This window comes from Phocoena phocoena, chromosome 13 (assembly GCF_963924675.1).
Source record: "Phocoena phocoena chromosome 13, mPhoPho1.1, whole genome shotgun sequence".
Classification (NCBI taxonomy): domain Eukaryota; kingdom Metazoa; phylum Chordata; class Mammalia; order Artiodactyla; family Phocoenidae; genus Phocoena; species Phocoena phocoena.
Window position 1 is genome coordinate 59,367,683 of NC_089231.1, and position 20,845 is coordinate 59,388,527.

General features: G+C 40.2%; 1 protein-coding gene across 1 annotated transcript in view; it reads left to right on the top strand.

The window, feature by feature from the left end:
- Positions 1 to 20,845, top strand: part of PTPRM (protein tyrosine phosphatase receptor type M) — a 570,916-nt gene that overhangs the window by 116,490 nt on the left and 433,581 nt on the right. Inside the window, exon 5 of the mRNA XM_065889474.1 lies at positions 7,233 to 7,348. Within this exon, the coding sequence (XP_065745546.1) occupies positions 7,233 to 7,348 (116 nt within the window). The remainder of the gene's footprint in view (positions 1 to 7,232; positions 7,349 to 20,845) is intronic.

Sequence of the window (20,845 nt, forward strand, 5' to 3'; positions counted from 1 at the left end):
TCCCCTGCATCGGCAGGCGGACTCTCAACCACTGTGCCACCAGGGAAGCCCCCATGCAGCATTTTAACATCACATATCATTCAATTCATCCACTCAAAGTGCATGGGAACATGGGATGTTTTTCCTTTTACTCGGGTCTTCTAAAAGTTCCTTCAATAGCGTTTGCAGTATTCAGGGTACTAACTGAACTTCTTTCCTTATACTTTTTTTGTTAAATCTATCCCTATGTGTTTTATTTTAATACTACTATAAATGGAATTGTTTTCCTAATTTCTTTTTCGGATTGTTCATTGCAAGTGTATAGAAACACAATTGACTTTTGTATATTGATTTTGTATCCTGAGACCCTGTTGAGCTTACTTATTATAAACTCTGATTGTTTTTTGTGGATCGTTAGAATTTTCAAGACCCGTGTCATCTTTAGGTCGAGTTAGTTTTATATCCTGTTTTTCAATCTGGGTGCCTTTTATTCCTTTTCTTGCCTAATTGCTGTGGCTAGAACCTCCAGTACAATGTTGAGTACAAATGGAGAGAAGACATCCTTGTCATGTTCCTGTCTTAGGAGGGAAGCTTCCAGCCATTCGCCATTCAGTATGATGTTAGCTGTGGGTTTGGGTTTTTCATAGATGCTCATTATCTGGAAAGACATTCTCTTTTATTCCTTCTTTGTTGGGTATTTTTAAAAAATCAATCATGAAAGGGTGCTGGGTTTTAGCAAATGCTTTTCCTTTATGTATGTAGGAGAGGAAAAAGTTCTCCTTGACCCTCTTAGGGTCTCTGACTGGGTCTGAAAATGAAACTGACAAAGACAGTTTCATGGGAGTAAAGCATACAGATACATTTAATGTATGTTTTATGTGACATGGGAGCCTCGTAAGGAAATGGAGACCTGCAGAAACAGACCTGGTGTATTTATGCTGGTTCTCGTGAAGAGCAGACATTCATGGAGGAATATGATATGATAGAGATTGTACAGCAAGTGTGGCAAACTGAGGAAGACAAATAAGATGCGAGTGTTGATTCTTCTTGGTGAACCTTTGTCTTTGGAGATAAGAAAGCTCCTTTCTTCTGGTGCGGGGAGGGCACCTCTCACGTGAGGGTTTTATGGCCTGTTTAGGGGATAAAGGAAGGGAAGGTCAGAGTGACCTTCTTGCTACTGCTGTTTTCTTGAACTCCTTCAGCTTAATTTATTCAGTTTGCAAAGGTGCCATATTTTGGGTAGCATTTCCTGAACTCCATTATTTATCAGATTATTGTATGGCTTTTGTCTTTTATCCTATAGGTGGGGTGTGTTATACTGATTGATTTTTGGATGTTAAATCAATCTAGCACTCCCAGGATAAATCTCACTGGGTTACAGTGTACAGTCTTTGTTATATGTTGTCATATAACACCTTAAATATGAAGTTATTTGCATATATGATGCCTTGAATTCTGAAATCTAAAAATTACACGGAATAATGCCTCATTATTTTTCTGCCAATTAAAAAAATAATATTATAATGAAAAAGATTGCAAAAACCCTCATAAACCTATGTGCCATATATAGGATAAAATGAATACAAAAATCCAAGACATTTCTGTATTACTACTTTGCAATATGAAATAAGTCAGCAGTTTCTTTAAACATTTAAGAAATGCTGAGCTCATAATATGGCATCCTAGGTTCAAATTTATTCTTATTTTATAAAACAAAATTAATTTTTCACTCATATTTATTTGCACACTCAAACATTGCTTGCCTACTTTCAAATTTAAATTTTTATGAAGACATTAAACAGTGTGATTAAAATAAGAATAACAGAGACATATAAAAATTGGAACTGTTTTCTGAATTATGTTTGTTGAATAAAAACTGACCCATGTGCTTTGGTTGAGAGACGCACAGAACTCAGAATTGAGTTTATTTGAGTTTATCATTTTATTTATTTTTATTTTTAAAAAAGTTTCATTGGAGTATAGTTGCTTTACAATGTTGTGTTAGTTTCTACTGTACAGCAAAGTGAATCAGTCATATGTATACATATACCCCTCTTTTTTTGGATTTCCTTCCCATTTAGGTCACCACAGAGCATTGAGTAGAGTTCCCTGTGCTATACAGTAGGTTCTCATTAGTTATCTATTTTATACATAGTATCAATAGTATATATATGTCAATCCCGATCTCCCAATTCATCCCAACCCCGCCTTCCCCCTTGGTATACATACGTTTGTTCTGTACATCTGTGTCTCTATTTCTGCTTTGTAAATAAGATTGTCTACACCAGTTTTTTAGATTCCACATATATGCGTTAATATACGGTATTTGTTTTTCTCTTCATTTTACACATGGGAACTTAGCTTGGCTTTTTCTCCAGTGGACTATCATTCTTCTTCAAGAGATGGGTGACTAATAAAAGTTATTTGTACACAGTGCCTAGCTTATTCTTCTATGATAAGGATGTTGACTCTGTTTTTCCCTTGACAAATTATTCCATTAAGATCCATTCTCACCTCTCAAGCAAAACAAAAGTAGTTTTGTCTTGAACCATGTTAAGAGCTTCCTGCTCACAAGAGTTTCTTGGCCTCTGTGGCCCTATAAACTTGCCCACATAGTGGAGAATAATAAGGACAATGCTCTCCTCACAAGTAAATGTAGGGATTAAATGAGTTAATGTACATAATGAGCTTAGAACAGAGCTTAGCACATTCTAAGAGCTCAATAAATGTTAGCTATTATTATTATTATTATTAGGCCTACATCCTGATTGGCCCACGAGAATGAATTAGCTGCCGATTTTAACTCTAAGTAGCTAAATTGATTGATTTCTTAGATGGGATAACTTAGCAGTGTCCATTTTAAAAGTTTAAAAAATGTTTGCAAAATAGATTGTTTTCAGGTAGTCCCAGCTGTTCTTTTTAGCAGAAGTTGGCTCTCTTCTCTGTGATGATGTGCTACACAAATAGAGAGAAGCATTGACTGTGCATTCTGGCGGGCGGGCGTGGCTGCAGCCCATCTCAACCTGTGCCATTACATTAAAATGTAAAAGAAAATACAAAGGGGTCAGGGCACAGTCCGCTTTTGTCCATTCCCGTTTGCACTTTGATGTCGCAAATTACTGTTCTCTGATTTTGTTGTTAGTGTTTTGGTGCAGGCTTTGAAGAATCAATAGTATGAGACATCTACAAAAAGACTTGCATCCTGGTCAATGATAATTCCTGGCTTTGGGATCAAATGCTGATGTGAGATCAATTAATACCCGAAAACCTCTATTCTTTTGAAAACTGTTTTCTTAGTAAGAAACAAAAGAATATGGCAGAAATGAAAAAAGAGGAGAGTTGTACTCAAAAACCTTTTAGTATTCATGGAAGATATTTAGTTTTCAGAACTCCTGCAGATTCTAGGAAAAAAACTGGCATAGCATTTTGAAAGGGTATCCAGGAGACAAATGGGCCTATAAATTTAGAGAGAAAGAGAGAATTTTTCTTCCTGAGTATGGGATAGATTGAAATTTTCCACTGTAATGGTGCTCTACCTGTGTTACAATTAGTTTGGCAAGGTTCAGAGCACGCAGCTGAGCGTGGAATTGAAACTTTTCTGGCTGTGGAGCTCTTTTTCTTGGGGTCTTTTCCAGTTTCCAGTGATAGATCCATTATTTTAAATAATAATGAACATTTTTGAGGCTAAGTACCAGGCACACAGAATACGTCCTCCTGCCAGCATCTTGTTTAATCTTTATCCCAACCCTATGAAATAAGTACTATTTTTAAATCCTTATTTTGCAAATTAAAAAAAAAAAATCCACTAAGGCTTGGGTTGAAGAATTTTTGCTTCTATTCAAAGGTAGTAAGAGCCTGAGCTTGAACACATATTATGCTGAACTGAAAACAGTTGTAGGGTTTACAGCACTAAGCAGGGAGAATCCAGGCATCTTAAACCTCTGGAATGATTATGTATGCCTTTGATGTTTATTGAAAAAACTTACAGGGGCTTCCCTGGTGGCGCAGTGGTTGAGAGTCCGCCTGCTGATGCAGGGGACACGGGTTCGTGCCCCGGTCTGGGAAGATCCCACATGCCGCGGAGCGGCTGGGCCCGTGAGCCATGGCCGCTGAGCCTGCGCGTCCGGAGCCTGTCCTCCGCAACGGGAGAGGCCACAACAGTGAGAGGCCCGCGTAACGCATAAAAAAAAAAAAAAAAAAAAAAAAAAAAACTTACAAATGTCACCAGTAGAAATTTTAACCTTCATGATCTTGGAGGAAACTGATCTGGAACATAGAATTCCATAGCCCCTTTGTCTTATTCACCCTGGTGGATGAATTAATTAATTGAATTAATTCTCATGCTTGAAAAGGATAATTTGCTGATAAAAGTGTTTACACTTAATAGGTTTTTCTATCTTCATCTGGTTTCCATTGGAGGTATGGCTTTATTATTTTAGTCAGACTATTTTTTTTTTTTCTGGTAGTCTTCTTCTCAACCAAGAAACACTATTTCCCAAACTGAACACAGCCAATCTGTTCAGAGAAGAACCCTCCCAAAATACAATTTGAACAGAGGTATCAATTCCCTAGACTCTTAACCTTACTGTGCAAGTAATAAGCCCTGGTGTCTTTGAGAAAACCGTATTGAACATCAAATCCATTCTAAAGGAGAAGGGATAGCCCTCATTCTGGGCAGCATGTCTTAATAAGGATGGGGGTACAGAAATACTATCACGCAATCCTATCTTTGGCCACCAAATTAAAAATGTAAGTTATATTCTAATAGAACTCCTAATACAATTAGCAAATTGTATTGATAAATGAGCTTTGCTATGTCTTTCTCTTTGGTTCAGTAGCCATTGCTAGAAGCAGGGCCCTTAGGAAAACAACCTTCCAGGGCGGACCTACTATGGATGGACAGACCTATAGCAGAACCAGTGACAATTCTGATATTCCTGTTATTTATTATTGTTAAGTAAGCTGATGAAGCAGAGCACATATATTTAATCAGATTCTCCAGGAAGATTACAGAAATTAACACTTAGCATTTTTGAGGGCGTGGTAAAAAGAGTACTCTTCTACTCTGCTGGTAGAAATGTCAATTGTCATAAGCTCTAAGGAAAGCAGTTCAGCAATTTGTGTCAAAAGTATTCTAACAATGCTAACTATGGGAGGATACAGCAGGGGTGATACTCAAAATAATTAACAACCCTTCAGCATAGGCTCTGAACTGACCCTGAGCTTAACCATGTGCGGTGACACTGCAGACCAGCAGCCGCAGGTATAACACCCCCTTAACCCAAGTTGTCATGAAAGATGGCTACACACCCAACACTCTGTGTTAGAGACCCAATGCGTTATAGTGACCTGCAGCCAGAGGCAAGCAGAGTTAGGAGGCCATGAGATAGACAGGAGAGGGTAACCTCAGTGAGATGTCCTGACAGAGGACATGTGTTATCTCAAGGGTCTAACAGCAAGCTAAGGGAATCCATGGAAGCTTTATGGAAGGAAAAGCATTGGAGAAGGTCCTTGAAAGTAGCTGGAATTCCAGCAGTCAGACTGGGAGCCATACCTGGTGGGATGAGAGCATGGGGAAGGCAGACACCGGGCTGCAAGGCTCACCGAGGCAGTGTGGCCTGATGGGCAGAGCCTGAGCTTTGGAACTGGCTAGCCCAAAGTTTCCACTCTGCTTCTGACACTTAGTAGCCAAGTACCCACAAGTAAAATGGAAAAAATACCTTCCTCACAGAACATGTGTGAGTCATCAATGGAAAAGTTTCTGGCCCCTGAAATGCTCAAAAAGAACGTTACCTTTTTCCATTTTCTAAAAGCAGTGGGTCTTCCAGCTTCTTGGGAACAGTGAGTAGAAGAGAAATTTGATGCAGGGATTTTTTACACAGATCTTTAAAACCATAGAATGCTGTTATTCTTGACGAAGGGGAATTTGATTAAGTTAATGAGAAATAGTTTACAGGGCTTTAAGTTAATATAATAGTATTAGAAACAATGACCCAGAGTTATACTGGTTTTTTAGAAGTTACTTAGGACATTTTGCCTGCCAGGCATCATGAATGCATTGTCTGAGGTATTGGTGGCCTCCAAATTAGTAATGGGGGTTTCCTCTGTGTTACTGGTATTAAAATGCATTTTTCTTTGTTCTTGGATACTAATTCATTTCCACTCCTAATTATGTTTTTTACAGGCTAACGTTTAGTGCTTGTTTATCATCTTTGGGTGCCCAGGAGTGGGGTACCATTCTTTGAAAGGGTCTAGATGTGGTCCAGAGACACGTTGGCCCTCGGGGGAGGCTGACAAGGCATAAAGAATGCCTTCTAGCTGTCATCCAGGTTTATCCATCCCTCCCAGAAAACACTGGCATCCTGTCTTCTTCTTTTCTACTCCCTCACCTCCCCCCACCCCACCTCTTGCTGCTCTCTCTCTCCCTCTCTCTCCTTGTTTTGATAAGAGAATGTTTTCCTAAAAGTAGAAGTTATCATAAAATTTCATTCCTGACCTGTCACTCCAGGTCCTGACACACATTTTCAGTGTGCTGTGGAAATGGGTCTGTGCTTCTCAGGTCAAACAGAGTGATCCTTTATTTAAACAGCTGTCCCTTATGGACGATGTATGTTATGAGACTTAATGCTGTTTAATGATTCGAGAATCATTCTTTCTTCTCGAATTGGAAATCCGGATCCGCCAACACCGCCGTGCTATAGCAGTCCCAACGTAATTTCACAGAATCTGTCTATGGGGATAGTATTTTTGGTAGCTGGGAAAGATTACACGAGTAATGCTGCATACCAATGAGTTGTATTAAAATATATATTACTCACAGCTCTGTACTTGGCTTAAAAAGTTTCCTTGGCACCAGCATTTGACTTCTTACTGTTCTTTTCATGTTGCTAGTATAAATATCTGATATGTTTTTGTTCAAAACATCAATTAGGCCTCAGTATAATCTTTATTAATACAGGTCTGTTATTACAAGAAGGCTGCTGAGCTATGATTATTTGCACAGCAGGGACAATAAAGTATCTTCTTTCAGCCTGATTCTATCCCAGAATGCCTGGCTGTTGCAGAACACACCAGAGCCTTCCAGAATCTCTTTTACAATCCTAATGAAATCTTTAAAGCTCTTAGAAGCAAAGGCATTCTTTCCTTCAAAGGTAAACAAAAGGGAAAGGCCGGAAATTGCAGATAGATTAAAAAAGACACCTATGAGTTCAGATCTCGACTTTTAACCTGTTTAATTCTTTCTCTTTGTGCAGCCAGAACGCCTCACTTCCTGCGGATTCAGAACGTGGAGGTCAACGCGGGCCAGTTTGCTGCCTTCCAGTGCAGTGCCATCGGCAGGACTGTGGCCGGCGACAGGCTCTGGTTACAGGTACGGTAACTCACTTTCATGGTTCAGAGAGAGTCCAGCGGGCAGAGTGCGTGTCCCCTGGGGAGCGCCCCAGAGATCGGGTCAGTGTCAGGCCCCTACGGGAGATGGATGCTCTGAGCAGTTTCCCCAGTTCTTTTCCTTCTTTCGCAGTAAGTAGCCAGATTACAAAGAGCTCTAGACAAGCTCAGTGTTGTTCTCCACAAACTTTGTTGTGAATTTCTGGTTTTTCCCTTTGCTTCTGCTTAGCCATCTCATTTGGAAGATCTGGTTACCAAATTACTTTTGGAGCAGTATGTTGGAGTCCAAAATACAGTACCTTTCCCCCACTCTTCCTCTGGAAAGAAACCCAAAGAAGCATACGTGCACGCACACACACACACACACACACACACACACACACTAGTTTATAGGCCTTTCTGTAATTTTCATTTCCGCAGCAATAAGCTTAAACTTATAAATTAATAGCACACCTTTTACCTTTGAGCACTTAAGCAGACTTTTTTTTAGGGTCATCATAACTTGTGTGTCTCGTTTTATTGTCTTTCAAACGCCACCATCTGTATTTTGCACGGCCAGTAGTTTCATGGACAGATCAAGGGTTTCAGGAATTCTGACCAAATGAGCGGGAGTACGTGACCTGTCCCCCCTAACCAGCACGCCCCCCCCACTTCTTTAGACTCTGGGTTTGGTTTCCCCCGTAGAATTCTCCAATTTTATTCTTATTGCTTCTTGTTGCGCATTGATCTATAGGCTGCTTGTTCTCCACCTTGACTAGTGTTGATTTTACCCCCCTTTCCTTACAGATTCTATTGTGGGTTTTGTTTTGGTGTGGTTGGTTATTTACTTATTTTAGTTTGCGACTGAGCTGCGTTATGTTCTAACCCTTCTCTGCGCCTGTTCCGTTCCACTTGGGCTTCTGTTCCACGCGTGCCGAATTTTCCTTGATATATGTCACTCTCCACCTATCATGTGTCTCCTTCTGCCGTGTAGTAACAATTGTCATGTGTCACATTTGCCTGACACTCTATTATTTTTAAATCCCGTATTCCTTTTAATCATCACAGCTGAAGTCAGTGGTCACTTTTCTAACTCCATTTCTGGGGGAAATGAAAAACAGCGAAATGTGCTATCCCAAGATCACTCAGCAATGTGTTGACAAATGGGGAATACATTCTGAGGGAGGCTTCTTAAATGCTTTGGGGTCCTCTGCACACAATCCTCTACCTTCTACCCTGATGTCACTCTCTTTTCTCATATCCTACTGTCCCCATGAGAGAGTCCCCAGGCCAGGAGAGAGGAATGTGTGCAGAGGACTGAAATGGTATGTACCAAATTCATCTTTTTTTCTGTTTTTCCGAGTGCTTTTATTTTTTTAATTAGCTTGTATTGGTGTATAGTTGATTTACAATGTTGTGTTAGTTTCAGTTGTATAGCAAAGTGATTCAGTTATTCATATACATATATCCACTCTTTTTTAGATTCTTTCCCATATAGGTCATTACAGAGTATTGAGTAGAGTTCCCTGTGCTGTACAGTAGGTCCTTGTTGGTTATCTGTTTTATATATAGTAGTACGTATATGTCAATCCCAATCTCCCAGTTTATCCCTCCCCCCCATTTCCCCCTTGGTAACCGTAAGATTTCTACAGCTACAACTCTACTTCTGTTTTGTAAATAAGTTCATTTGTACAATTTTTTTAGATTCCACGTGTTAGCGATATCATATATTTGTCTTTCTCTCTCTGACTTATTTCAATCACTATGACAATCTCTAGGTCCAAATTCATCTTTACTGTTTCCTTCGCTCTAAAAATTTTGTAATCACTACTTTAAGAGCTTTTTGCAGCATGTGAAAAATGTGCTTGACCCTGGTCTTTGGTATTCAAATTTTTTTTTATCCTACGTCCCAGTTATTTTAGCTTCTTGATGTTAGAGCTTGAGAATTCTTTTTTTAGTTAGTGCTTGTTTCGTATTACATTTGATCAAGTTTGGCTACATATGTATGTATGGTAATTGATGAGACAGACGTTTTTAATTGGCATTTTTCACAATGCCTTACCTTCCTTTTAAAAATGAAAATACCCCCGCCCCCAAATTTTTGTTGTTGTTTGTTTTTTATTTTGTTTTTTTTTGTTTTTCGGTACGCAGGCCTCTCACTGTTGTGGCCTCTCCCGTTGCAGAGCACAGGCTCTGGACGCGCAGGCTCAGCGGCCATGGCTCACAGGCCCAGCCGCTCCGCGGCATGTGGGATCCTCCCGGACCGGGGCACGAACCCATGTCCCCTGCATCGGTAGGCAGACTCTCAACCACTGCGCCACCAGGGAAGCCCCCCCCAAAATTTTTTAAAATAAATAATGAAAAAGTGAAACTACCCTCGTCATCTTTGATTTATCTCCTGAAATCTTAATTTTTCATGGAAAGTATTTTTTTTGTCCCTGATATTTGTTTTAATGTTATTTGAGAGACTACAATAAAACGACTAAGCTTTTGTCTCAGCAGTCTTAGACATTCGCAGGAATTTACAGGCAAGTTGAAAATACAGGTTCGTTTTTTGTTTTTGTAAGTATCCTGGCCTTGGGAGGGTCCTGCTTACACTTGAGCACTTCCTTGGGGCTGGGATCTTTAACTGTTTCCTCTTACGAAGTGGGAGACTTTGTTTTAGAGAATCCATCATTCTGTAGGGAGAAAGCTAGCTACCAGTTTGCAAAAAGGGTCTAATTGCAGAATTAGATTCTGCATTAGGTCTAAATGCAGAATTCCCAATGCTGATTCCACTATAGAATCACATGGAGAGTTAAAACAAAGTGTGGTCTACACCGGATTCTGATTTAATTGATCTGGGGTAGCCTCAATCTGACTCTCATGCTGAATTTCCCACCTACCAGGTCTGTCTTGTTTCATTCTATTAAATTTAATCACAGTGTTGATAGATTGTTTCTCAGTCAATCCATTAATGCCTCTCTTTGCCAATTACCCCGTCTTCTCTTGCCCTTCTTATCATCAATGACTGCCTGTTGTCCTGCAGCTTTCAAGAAGGATCGTGTCAAGAAGGGACTGAGGGTAAGACAGAACTGGGATGACTTTGAAATTCTAAGTGACACCGAGTTTGTCCTGGACTCAGCCTGCTATGTGGTTTGTGAGTCTTTGTGATGTTAGAATAGTTTTAGTGTTCAATAATTTATTTCCTCTGTTTAGATAGGCATTCTGGGGGGAGATGTTTATTTCGTTAGCAGCTGATGAAATAAGACAAGGGTCTTTCACTTTCAAAGATGGCTTCTATTAACCTGTGTTGTGTGAGATGGTTTCCAGCAGGCATCGGGATTTGTGGCAGGGGATGGTTTCACAGAGTCCTTCTGCTCTCTTGCCTGTGCCCTGGCCCTTTGCTTCAGGCAATTCTTTACAAGTTGTGGGGAGAAGCAGACCTGGAAAACTAGACCAGGCCTCTCTAGTCTTGGAGGTATGAATACGGACTTTTCTTCCTTCCTACCTGAATGTTCTAACACTTTCAAAAATGCTTTCCTGAGCTTCCCTGGTGGCGCAGTGGTTGAGAGTCCGCCTGCCGATGCAGGGGACATGGGTTCATGCCGCGGTTCATGCCGGGGTTCATGCCCGTGAGGCATGGCCGCTGAGCCTGCGCGTCCGGAGCCTGTGCTCCGCATCAGGAGAGACCACAACAGTGAGAGGCCCGCGTATGGCAAAAAAAAAAAAAAAAAAGCTTTCCTGCATCTGAACTCCCTTGGAAAAATAGTTCTAAGATTCAGGCAGAAAACTGAATAAAAAAATGTTTAGGTTTCTCTATCATTTGAATCTTCCCAATAGTAAGTCAAGATTTAGAAATAAATAATACATCCTTTATTGGAGGAACATTGATACAGCGAAGCATGATCATTTACAGTCATTTGCATTACAGTCTTTTGAGTCCTACTGTAGGCACTCTGTGGAGTGTCATGGTGTATCCCATGGTTTTGTACTTCTTTTTTATAGATGAGGCTTTTGAGGTGCAGGATTGGCGAGGTTCAAAAAGGGAAATGGCATAGCTGGGAATAGCACACCCCTGTTTTTTCACTTTTATTTCACCACTGATTAATTCCACTCTGCTGTGCTGGCTTCTCCTATCCAGAGCTAGGTGAATAGGTAATACGCCCTTACTACTTTGTTAGAAGATTTGGATGTAACTGACATTACGTAATTTACATCCAGGAGGCAGCTTGACAGCAACAACAACAAAAAAGTCCATCTGTATTACATGTACATCTTGATCCACGTCTATGAAAAATGGCCAGTGGTTTGATTGTTTAAAAATATAGATTAAATGTGATCAATGTCAGAGTCTTTCACAAACACATAACACACATAAATCTGAGGATGACACTAATGAAGAAATGTTTATGGTTAGCAGATGTGTCCCATCTGCTTCCATTTTCTCCGTCTCATCCATGGGCCACACAGGTTATTGTCAATGTGGAATTGGTCTTTCTAGAATACAGAACAAGGAAATAAAACACAGCTCATGAACCTCCATTGTTGTAGCTGCAAAGCATCTAAAAGACCTTCCAGACAGTGTGCAGGAGGAAGACAGCATCCATCAAACTATTTTTATGTAGTAAAAAACTGATGTGCATTGAATCTGCTGAGGATACTTGCTACGTGCTATCAGATATGGTGATCTTTGCGTCCAACTGGGCTGTAACCATGGGAGACACTCAAGTGAAATGTGTTCGCAAAACAATTCAAGCACCCAAAACAGGACCATGTATTTCTTGGTATTATCAACTTTCTGGTCACTGTGGAGCCTACATTCTGAAATACCTTAAGAGTATGTTTATATTTAAGATACTGAGAAGAGAAAATAGAATTTTAGATGTTCTTTTTTTATACTTAAATGTTATTTGCTGATGGGCAGTTTGTGAGTTACACATTTTTATACAGTCATTGACCCTTTAAGCCACATATTATTGTATTACAATTACTATTTTTCTTTTTGAAGTATTTAAAATTTTATTTTCTGCCATAGGCTTGTTTCTCTTGGGAATTAATATTTATAATGCCTCTTTCAGCTTTTCAATGAATCACCAAAGCTGATATTGACACTGGTAAATCTGAAGATGGTGTGTGCACATTCTTTTCCAGGGAATACAGCCCACTTTGCCCTCTTCTGCATCTGGTCCAGTTTGGGGCACTTTTGTAATTTCTGCCCTTCAATTCATTTTTGATACATTGTAGAGGCTCTTCCATTCCTTACTCTTTTCTTTTTTTTTAAATAAAATTTACTTATTTATTTTTGGCTGCATTGGGTCTTCGTTGCTGCGCGGGCTTTCTCTAGTTGCAGCGAGCAGGGGCTCTTCTTCGTTGTGGTGTGTGGGCTTCTCATTGCGGAGTGGCTTCTCTTGTTGTGGAGCATGGGCTCTAGGTGCGTGGGCTTCAGTAGTTGTGGCACACGGGCTTCAGTAGTTGTGGCTCATGGGCTCTAGAGCACAGGCTCAGTAGTTGTGTCTCATGGGCTTAGTTGCTCCACAGCATGGGGGATCTTCCCAGACCAGGGCTCAAACCCGTGTCCCCTGCATCGGCAGGCGGATTCTCAACCACTGCACCACCCGGAAGTCCAATTCCTTACTCTTTTTACTCCATATCTTAGTCAGCTCGGGCCACTGTAACAAAAATGCCATAGACTGAGGGGCTTAAACAACAAATATTTATTTCTCACAGTTCTGGAGGCTGGCAGTCTTAAGATCACGGGCCAGCGTGCATGTTCTTGGAGAGGACAGCTCCCGGTTTGCAGACTGCCATCCTCTTGCTGCATCATCACTTGCATCCTCTGGGCTCTTCATCCCCTTATAAGGGCCCTAATCCCGTCATGGGGGCTCCACTCTCACGACCACATCTAAACCTAAATACCTTCCAAAAGCCCCACCTCCAGTACAATCCCAGTGGGGAGCAGGTCTCATCATATGAATTTGGCGGGGATGCAAACATTTAATCTACAGCACTCAGCTACCACATCAAACTCAGAAGTGGGTGGAAATGAAGGCGCTTCAGCCCTCAGGACAAATGGCAGAAAACAAGGAGGCAGTGGAGATGCCTTTTCAAAGGTAGACAGACGGAGGCTTTGATAAAACCCGGGATTGAAATGTGCCTGTTGGGTGGATAGAAGCTGGTGAAGGAAAGCTGGAAAATCATACTTTTCTCTCAACAGATCTTAGAGGCCCCATCATTTTTAAATGGCCCACTTTTTAGAATCACAAAATTATGTAACTTCTGAATTTGGAACAATCTTCAAATTAAATTCCTCATTTTATTAATGAGAAAACCAGCTCAGAAGAGGTAGAGAACTTTAACACAGTCATCTATCCAATTATTATATTTATTATAGATAATTCCATTTTGCTAGTGAAAGTCAATTATATGTAAAAATATTTTTGCTTATGTATAAATTAGTAAGTTTTGTCACTTGGACATTTTTCTTCACTGAGTGACCTTGTATTTCAAATATTATCCTTTTAACCAAATATTCTCAGATTTACTATGAAAATATCTGCATTAACCTTGGAGCCATTATAGCAGAATATAATTTGAGTTGTTTTCTTTTAGCAAACCTCCTTTGGTGTTTATTAGAAGTAAGGTACCAGAATAGCATTTTAAAATGACTTCATAACGTGCATCAATTCACAGAAATAGAAAAGGAAATCAGATGACATTACTCTGAAGTACGCTCTTAAAAACACTGGTGCAACCCAGCACCTAGAAGGGTACCTGTCACATAACAAATCTTCAGTAAACCTGCTCATGGCTCATGGCTTACAGATGCCTGAACGACCAGGTGTCTCCTGCAGGTGAGTCCCAAAGGTACATAGTTGGACCAGGAAAACAGGCACAAACTGTCTTTTTGGAATGCTTCTTTTAGGTCTGTGGTTCATCTTCAGAGGGATGGTGTTTGATGAGAAGAGGGATGGATAGAATCTGGTGGTGTCTTTTCTGCTGTTTCAGAACATACAGCAAGTATGCAGAGTTTGAATAATTTTAGAAGAAAATGTGATCAATACATCATCACTTTTCCTTCATTTCTTGTAACCTTTCCCTAGGCTTTTAAAATTCTCTATTGTAAATTTTTGTTCTTTAATTCCCCCTTTCAAAAAAAAAATTCTTGCCATTGGACCTCAGTAAATGGTAATAGAAATATAGGTCTAATAAAGCTGGTCCTCTTGAGTTCTCACCATGACAGCAGACCTGTGTCATAGTAATTGATGAATAACCCCACCCACTCATTTTTTTGGTATGGAATATAATTCACTATGAGCTTTTAATTTGGGAAGCTTGCTCTTTGAAAAATTATATTCACTTGGGATTAATTTTTTTTTTTTTAGTTACTGGCCAAGTGGTGTTGTTTTCTACTGAGAGTTTGCTATATCATTCCTCTTAACTGGGTATGACCTATACAATGGTGAAAAAGGCATTTTCACCAGTCTAATAAGTTTCTCACATTGCTTTTCTCAGCTCAGCTAATTTTAGACCTTTTTGAGAGAAAAAGGAAAATCCTGAGATTCTGGTAACTTAAAATGATTCTCATAGCTCCTCTGACCTGTATAATTTGGTTCATGAATGAATATGTACATTGTATTAATAATATTTACATTAATAGCTTCAACAGATGTGTTTGAAATAAAATAATTATAACTCCTTTTGCTGAGTCCCAGTGTTTGCTGAGTACTCTGCTAGGGTGTGTTTAGCCATTTTTTCCCTTAACTGATCCCAAGGAGAACTCTTTTATGTGCCCATTTATGGAAGAAGAAAATGGGCCTCAGGAAGTTTCAGTGGTTTTTCCATTTGCACATTGCTAGTAACAAGGTCTGGGTTTTGAACCAAGCCATCTAAGTCTAGACTCTATGTCCTTAACTGTAATGCCTCTCGCATAGCACAAAGACCCAAACATTTCTTCATGGATTCATAAATATCATATAGTAATTTAAGTGATACCTTTTATTGGCATTTAAAATGAAACTTTTATTCATGTGCGTGTACTATTGCCTTGGCTTCTGTGTTGTGGAATGTGTATATTTGGTCAACCTTTCTCGGTGATTTTTAGTTTCCTTCACAGATTCTGTGGGAAAAACATCACAGCTGTATATCAGAACCATTTTGTAATTATATATAAAAGCCATAAAATGATTTGAAAAGGAGTAAAATTATGGCTCCCTTATCAAACCTAACATGGGTGTTTTTAGACCCTATATATCAAAGCATAAATTTAACATCACTTACTGTCATAGAAAACACCAGGGGCTTCCCTGGTGGCTCAGTGGTTAAGAATCCGCCTGCCAATGCTGGGGACATGGGTTCGAGCCCTGGTCTGGGAAGATCCCACATACTGTGGAACAACTAAGCCCGTGTGCCACAACTGCTGAGCCCGTGTGCCACAACTACTGAAGCCCACGCACCCAGAGCCTATGCTCCACAACAAAAGAAGCCACCACAATGAGAAGCCTGTACACCACAACAAAGAGTAGCCCCTGCTCGCCACAACTAGAGAAAGCCCGTGCACAGCAATGAAGACCCAATGCAGGCAAAAAATAAATGTAAATAAAATAAATAAATGTTAAAAAGAAAATACCAGGAAGACACAAAGAGGACTGTCTTCAGTTGCTATAGGAACCACTGGCTCCTTAAAATTTTGAGTGGTTGAAATCACATCCATTATTTAGTCGGTTAAATATCCACATATATGATATACTGTTGAACATTCAGCCTGAAACCACCAGCAGCCTTGAAAGCATACACCATATCTTTTAACTTATATGATTTTGGATTACCTTCATTTAAAGATTTATTTTACATGGATGAAAGAGTAGGACATAGCTAAGGGGATTCTGAGAGAAATTAATTAATGAATTTTACTCTGTGATATTACCTGTCTCAGTCAAAAAAGGTGTAAACAGCTGGTGCTTTGAGGAGGATGCAGCAGGAGCAGCTGGAGCGTTTTCCTCCACTGCGATCTGAAGGCCTCTGGGCCAGGCTCTGGAACTGTACTGTGAAAACTGCAGGTCAAGATGGTTCATCTTGGAGGACGGAAGAGAAGGGCATCGACTGCTAGCCTTAAGGACTGCTTGCTTTGGACCCAAGAACCACGCGTCCTGTAAAAGCACTTTTTCTGTTTTTTTTCTCATATTCATCAAAAGGTTCATTTGTTTCTCTTGCTTCCAAGAATCCGCAGCTGTGTCACGAGAAGGGAAGGTGGAGAAAGCCCTGCTCTGGAAGTCCCGTGGTTGAGGGCTGAGAATACTAAACACTGTCTCTTCTGTCTCCTGTTAGTGATGCAGGCCTTGGAGTGAGGGTCCTGGAGAGTTTGGACACTGTTAGAATCTCTGGTTTTTTCCTCTTCTGTCTCTTCTTTTTGGAAGGGGAAGAGAAAAAATGGAAAATGTTTTAGCTAGGAGGTAAACATATCTGCTTTAGGTAACCTTGAAAGTTCTAGGAGATTTTCAGTCTGGTAACCTGGAATTATGTACCTAGAAAAGAGAGAGGGAAGAAACACGACAATTTTTGATGGGTTTTGATTTCAAAAATGTCTTTAGGACCAGAGAAATGGAATGGAAAACAAAGCATGCCGCTTGTAGTCCTAGAGGGACCCTGTTTGGGATAAGGCCAGAGACCTCTGAGACAGGCACACGGTGGCAGTCAAGTGGTTCCTATAGAGGATGAACTTTGAAATTATAAAGCAGGTCATTATTCTCTTCTGTATCTCTCCCACGTATAAAAAAGCAACCCTTCATTCCCTTTGTTCAAAGCAAAGGGAATTGGCTATTGTCCAAGTGTAAGAAAATTATGTTTGGACTTCCCTAGTAGCGCAGTGGTTAAGAATCCACCTGCCAATGCAGGGGACACAGGCTTGAGCCCTGGTCCAGGAAGATCCCACGTGCCGCGGAGCAGCTAAGCCCGTGTGTCACAACTACTGAGCCTGCGCTCTAAGGCCTGTGAGCCACGACTACTGAGCCCGTGTGCTACAACTGCTGAAGCTCGCATGCCTAGAGCCTGTGCTCCGCAACAAGAGAAGCCACCGCAATGAGAAGCCCGCGCACCGCAACGAAGAGTAGCCCCCGTTCGCCGCAACGAGAGAAAGCCCGCGTGCAGCAACGAGGACCCAATACAGCCGAAGATAGATAGATAGATAGATAGATAGATAAATAAGTAAATAAATAAATTTATTTTAAAAAAAAGAGGGCTTCCCTGGTGGCGCAGTGGTTGAGAGTCCGCCTGCCAATGCAGGGGACACGGGTTCGTGTCCCAGTCCGGGAAGATCCCACATGCCACGGAGCGGCTGGGCCCGTGAGCCATGGCCGCCGAGCCTGTGCATCCAGAGCCTGTGCCCCGCAACGGGAGAGGCCACAACAGTGAGAGGCCTGCGTACCACATAAAAAAGAAAAAGAAAATTATGTTTTTCCTGTGATAAGAAGTGATGTCCACTAAGCACAAAGGACAAGTGACAGACTAATGGAGTTTCTGTTTATCCTGAAGGTTTAGAAGCTGATGATTGCTTTCATTCAAGAATAGTGTAGTATACACTTTCCATGTCTGGGTGTATGATTATTATAATAGTTATTCAAATGTTGCTATAGCTTGGGGCTGCTACCCCTAGCATATTGCTCCCCTTTCCCAAATTGCATTTTTTCTTCTACTGTGGTGGCATCTTTACAATATAGTGACTTGATGCTTTTGCAGGAGGTGAATGACACCTGGACAAAATGGTTCTTTGATTCCTATAGCTTTGAAGTATTTATAAGCCAGCAGCAAAACCATCTATTTTTCCTGGGGAAATTATGGTGGTTAAAGTAGTCGTTCAAAAATACAAAAACGAGGGGCTTCCCTGGTGGCGCAGTGGTTGATAGTCCGCCTGCCGATGCAGGGGACACGGGTTCGTGCCCGGGTCTGGGAAGATCCCACATGCCGCGGAGCGGCTGGGCCCGTGAGTCATGGACGCTGAGCCTGCGCGTCCGGAGCTTGAGCTCCGTAACGGGAGAGGCCACAACAGTGAGAGGCCCGCGTACCGGAAAAAAAGAAAAAAAGAAAAACAAAAACGAGAGATTTCCTTCTAATTGCTTCTTAGAATTATTTTCTTTATTTATATTTTTTCTTTTCTTTTTAAATACTGAATATAGTTCTCTGTGCTACACAGTAAGTCCTTGTTGGTTATCTATTTCATAGAGAATAGTGTGTATATATTCATCCCAAACTCCTATTTTTATTTTTATTATAGAAATTATAAATGTATACAGAGGTAGACAGAATGATGTCATGAACTCAATATACCCAGCATCCGACTTCAAAACCAACAATATGTGACAAGTTACTTCCTCTGTGTGTCCACCTGCTCCCCCTCTGATGATTTTGAAGCAGTCCTAGTCATCATATCATGTAACTTGTAAATGTTTTCTAAAACAGGAGTTGGCAAACTTTTTTTGCGAAGGGCCAGATAGTAAATTTTGAAGGACACAGGGTCTTAGTTATAGCTCTTCATCTCTGCCATTGTAGCAGGAAAGCAGCCACAGACAACACAAAAATGGATGAATGTGGCTGTTTTCCATACAGCTTTATGTATGGACACTGAAATTTGACTTTCATGTCATTTTCATTGTCACAAAATACTATTCTTCTTTCGATTTTTTTCAATCATTTAAAAAATGTAAAAAACATTCTGAGCTTGCGAGCGGTACAAAACAGGTGGCAGGATGGACTTAGCCTCAAACCCCTGCTCTAAAAGATAAGAGCTCTTTAAAAAAAATAGAATAATCACCGTGTATGCCCTGTGAAAACAGTGTTCATATATCCTTGGCTGTCTTGTAACTTTATTTCTTTTAGCAGTTGTTTCATTTGTGATTGCAGTAAAGTTCACACTTTGCAATTGGGTGGTGAGTGTCTTAAGTCCTTTTTATCTTTAGGCTCCCTGTTCATTTCCCTCCATTTGTGATGGCTGTTATTGTTGTGGAAAGTGGGTTTGTCCTGCACAGTCCTCCCGTGTTTTGAGTTTTGCTTATTGCCCTATGGTAGCGTCATTTAACGTGTTCTGACTGCTGTGTTTCTTGCAAATTACGTCTCCTTTTGTGATGTTATCAGCCACTGATGATCATTCCTAGGGTCATTAATTCATTCAGGGTTGCAGAACTGTCCCATTCTCAGTCCTTCTTTGTTTAGTCACTAGAACACTTCTAAAAAGAAAAAAGCTCTCCCATTATCAACCATTTGGGTATCCTGGTATATAAATCGTAAAGGGAAGGTGGTATTGATACTTGATATTTTTGTCCTTTTAAGCAAATTGTCAAAAATAGTGAGGTAGTTCACTGGTAGTTCACGAGTGACCAAAGGGGTTATTTAGTATTATTGTCATTGATGTCATCATTGTCATCATCAACCTGTGGATATAAACACATTTGATGAGTTTCGATCCATTGCACTTATTATCTTTATTGCTGCTCAGATCTTCCACCCCTAAACAGTGGGGTTTACCTGACCTGAACCATCTCGATGGCTTTCTTGCTTTGTGGTGTAACCGTATGTTCCAGGCTTGTATTTTCCACCTTAATGACCTAGAATTGGCCGTTTCTCCAAGGAGCGCTGGTTCTTTTTCAGGGGGAACTGGTAATTAGAACTTACAATCTGATCGCAGAGTTGCTTATTCCTACTCATTATTGTTTCTGGATCTTCCCATCCTATGGAGCTGGGATATATACGTATGCACACATACACACATTTAAGAATAAAGCCTGTCCTGAGATCATATTAATAATTCAAATTCAGAACTACAGGGCTTTTAACCTTTATCTTGCGCCTTTATCGTCTTTCAACTATGTTTTCAGAAAAGAGTTGTATGTTTTAAGGCATATTGATTGGGGAAAAGTGACGTTCTTAGCCTTGTTTATGTTTAACTAGCCTTGCCTCTTAGATTATGGACAACTCGGTAGGTTCTGCCATCTTCCTCATGGTCAAGTGCTGTTATCACAGTTTTGAAGTAAACAGGGTCAAGTCCTAGCCTTGCAGACCCAAACCTTTAACCCAACAGGAAATGTCAGTCAGCATCAGGTTCCTTAGTTTGATGTGGCTAGATTAGTCCTGTCAACGGATTTTAAGACTAAAGAGCTTCTAATTTCATTGGTATTTCTAATTACTGCATTCATTATATATATCCTATATTATTTGGATGAACTTTTAAATAAAATTTAAACACAGGTTGTTAAATATTATTCATGCATTGTAAACATATATTGAACTATGTCTAAATATCAGAATGAGGTTCTACATTTTTGTAATCAAATTCTTTACTTGAATATGCCTATAAGACTATCATATGTTCGAATAATATGTTACTTTGGCTATCTGTATACCCATTAGCCAGTTGAAGAATACGTGTCAATAGATATTCACAGTATATGATAACATAAGTAAGAACTTCTGGTTCAGTATTCCAAGTTGATAAGTATTTGTGTTAGCTTGGTTATGGGATAGAAATCAAAGG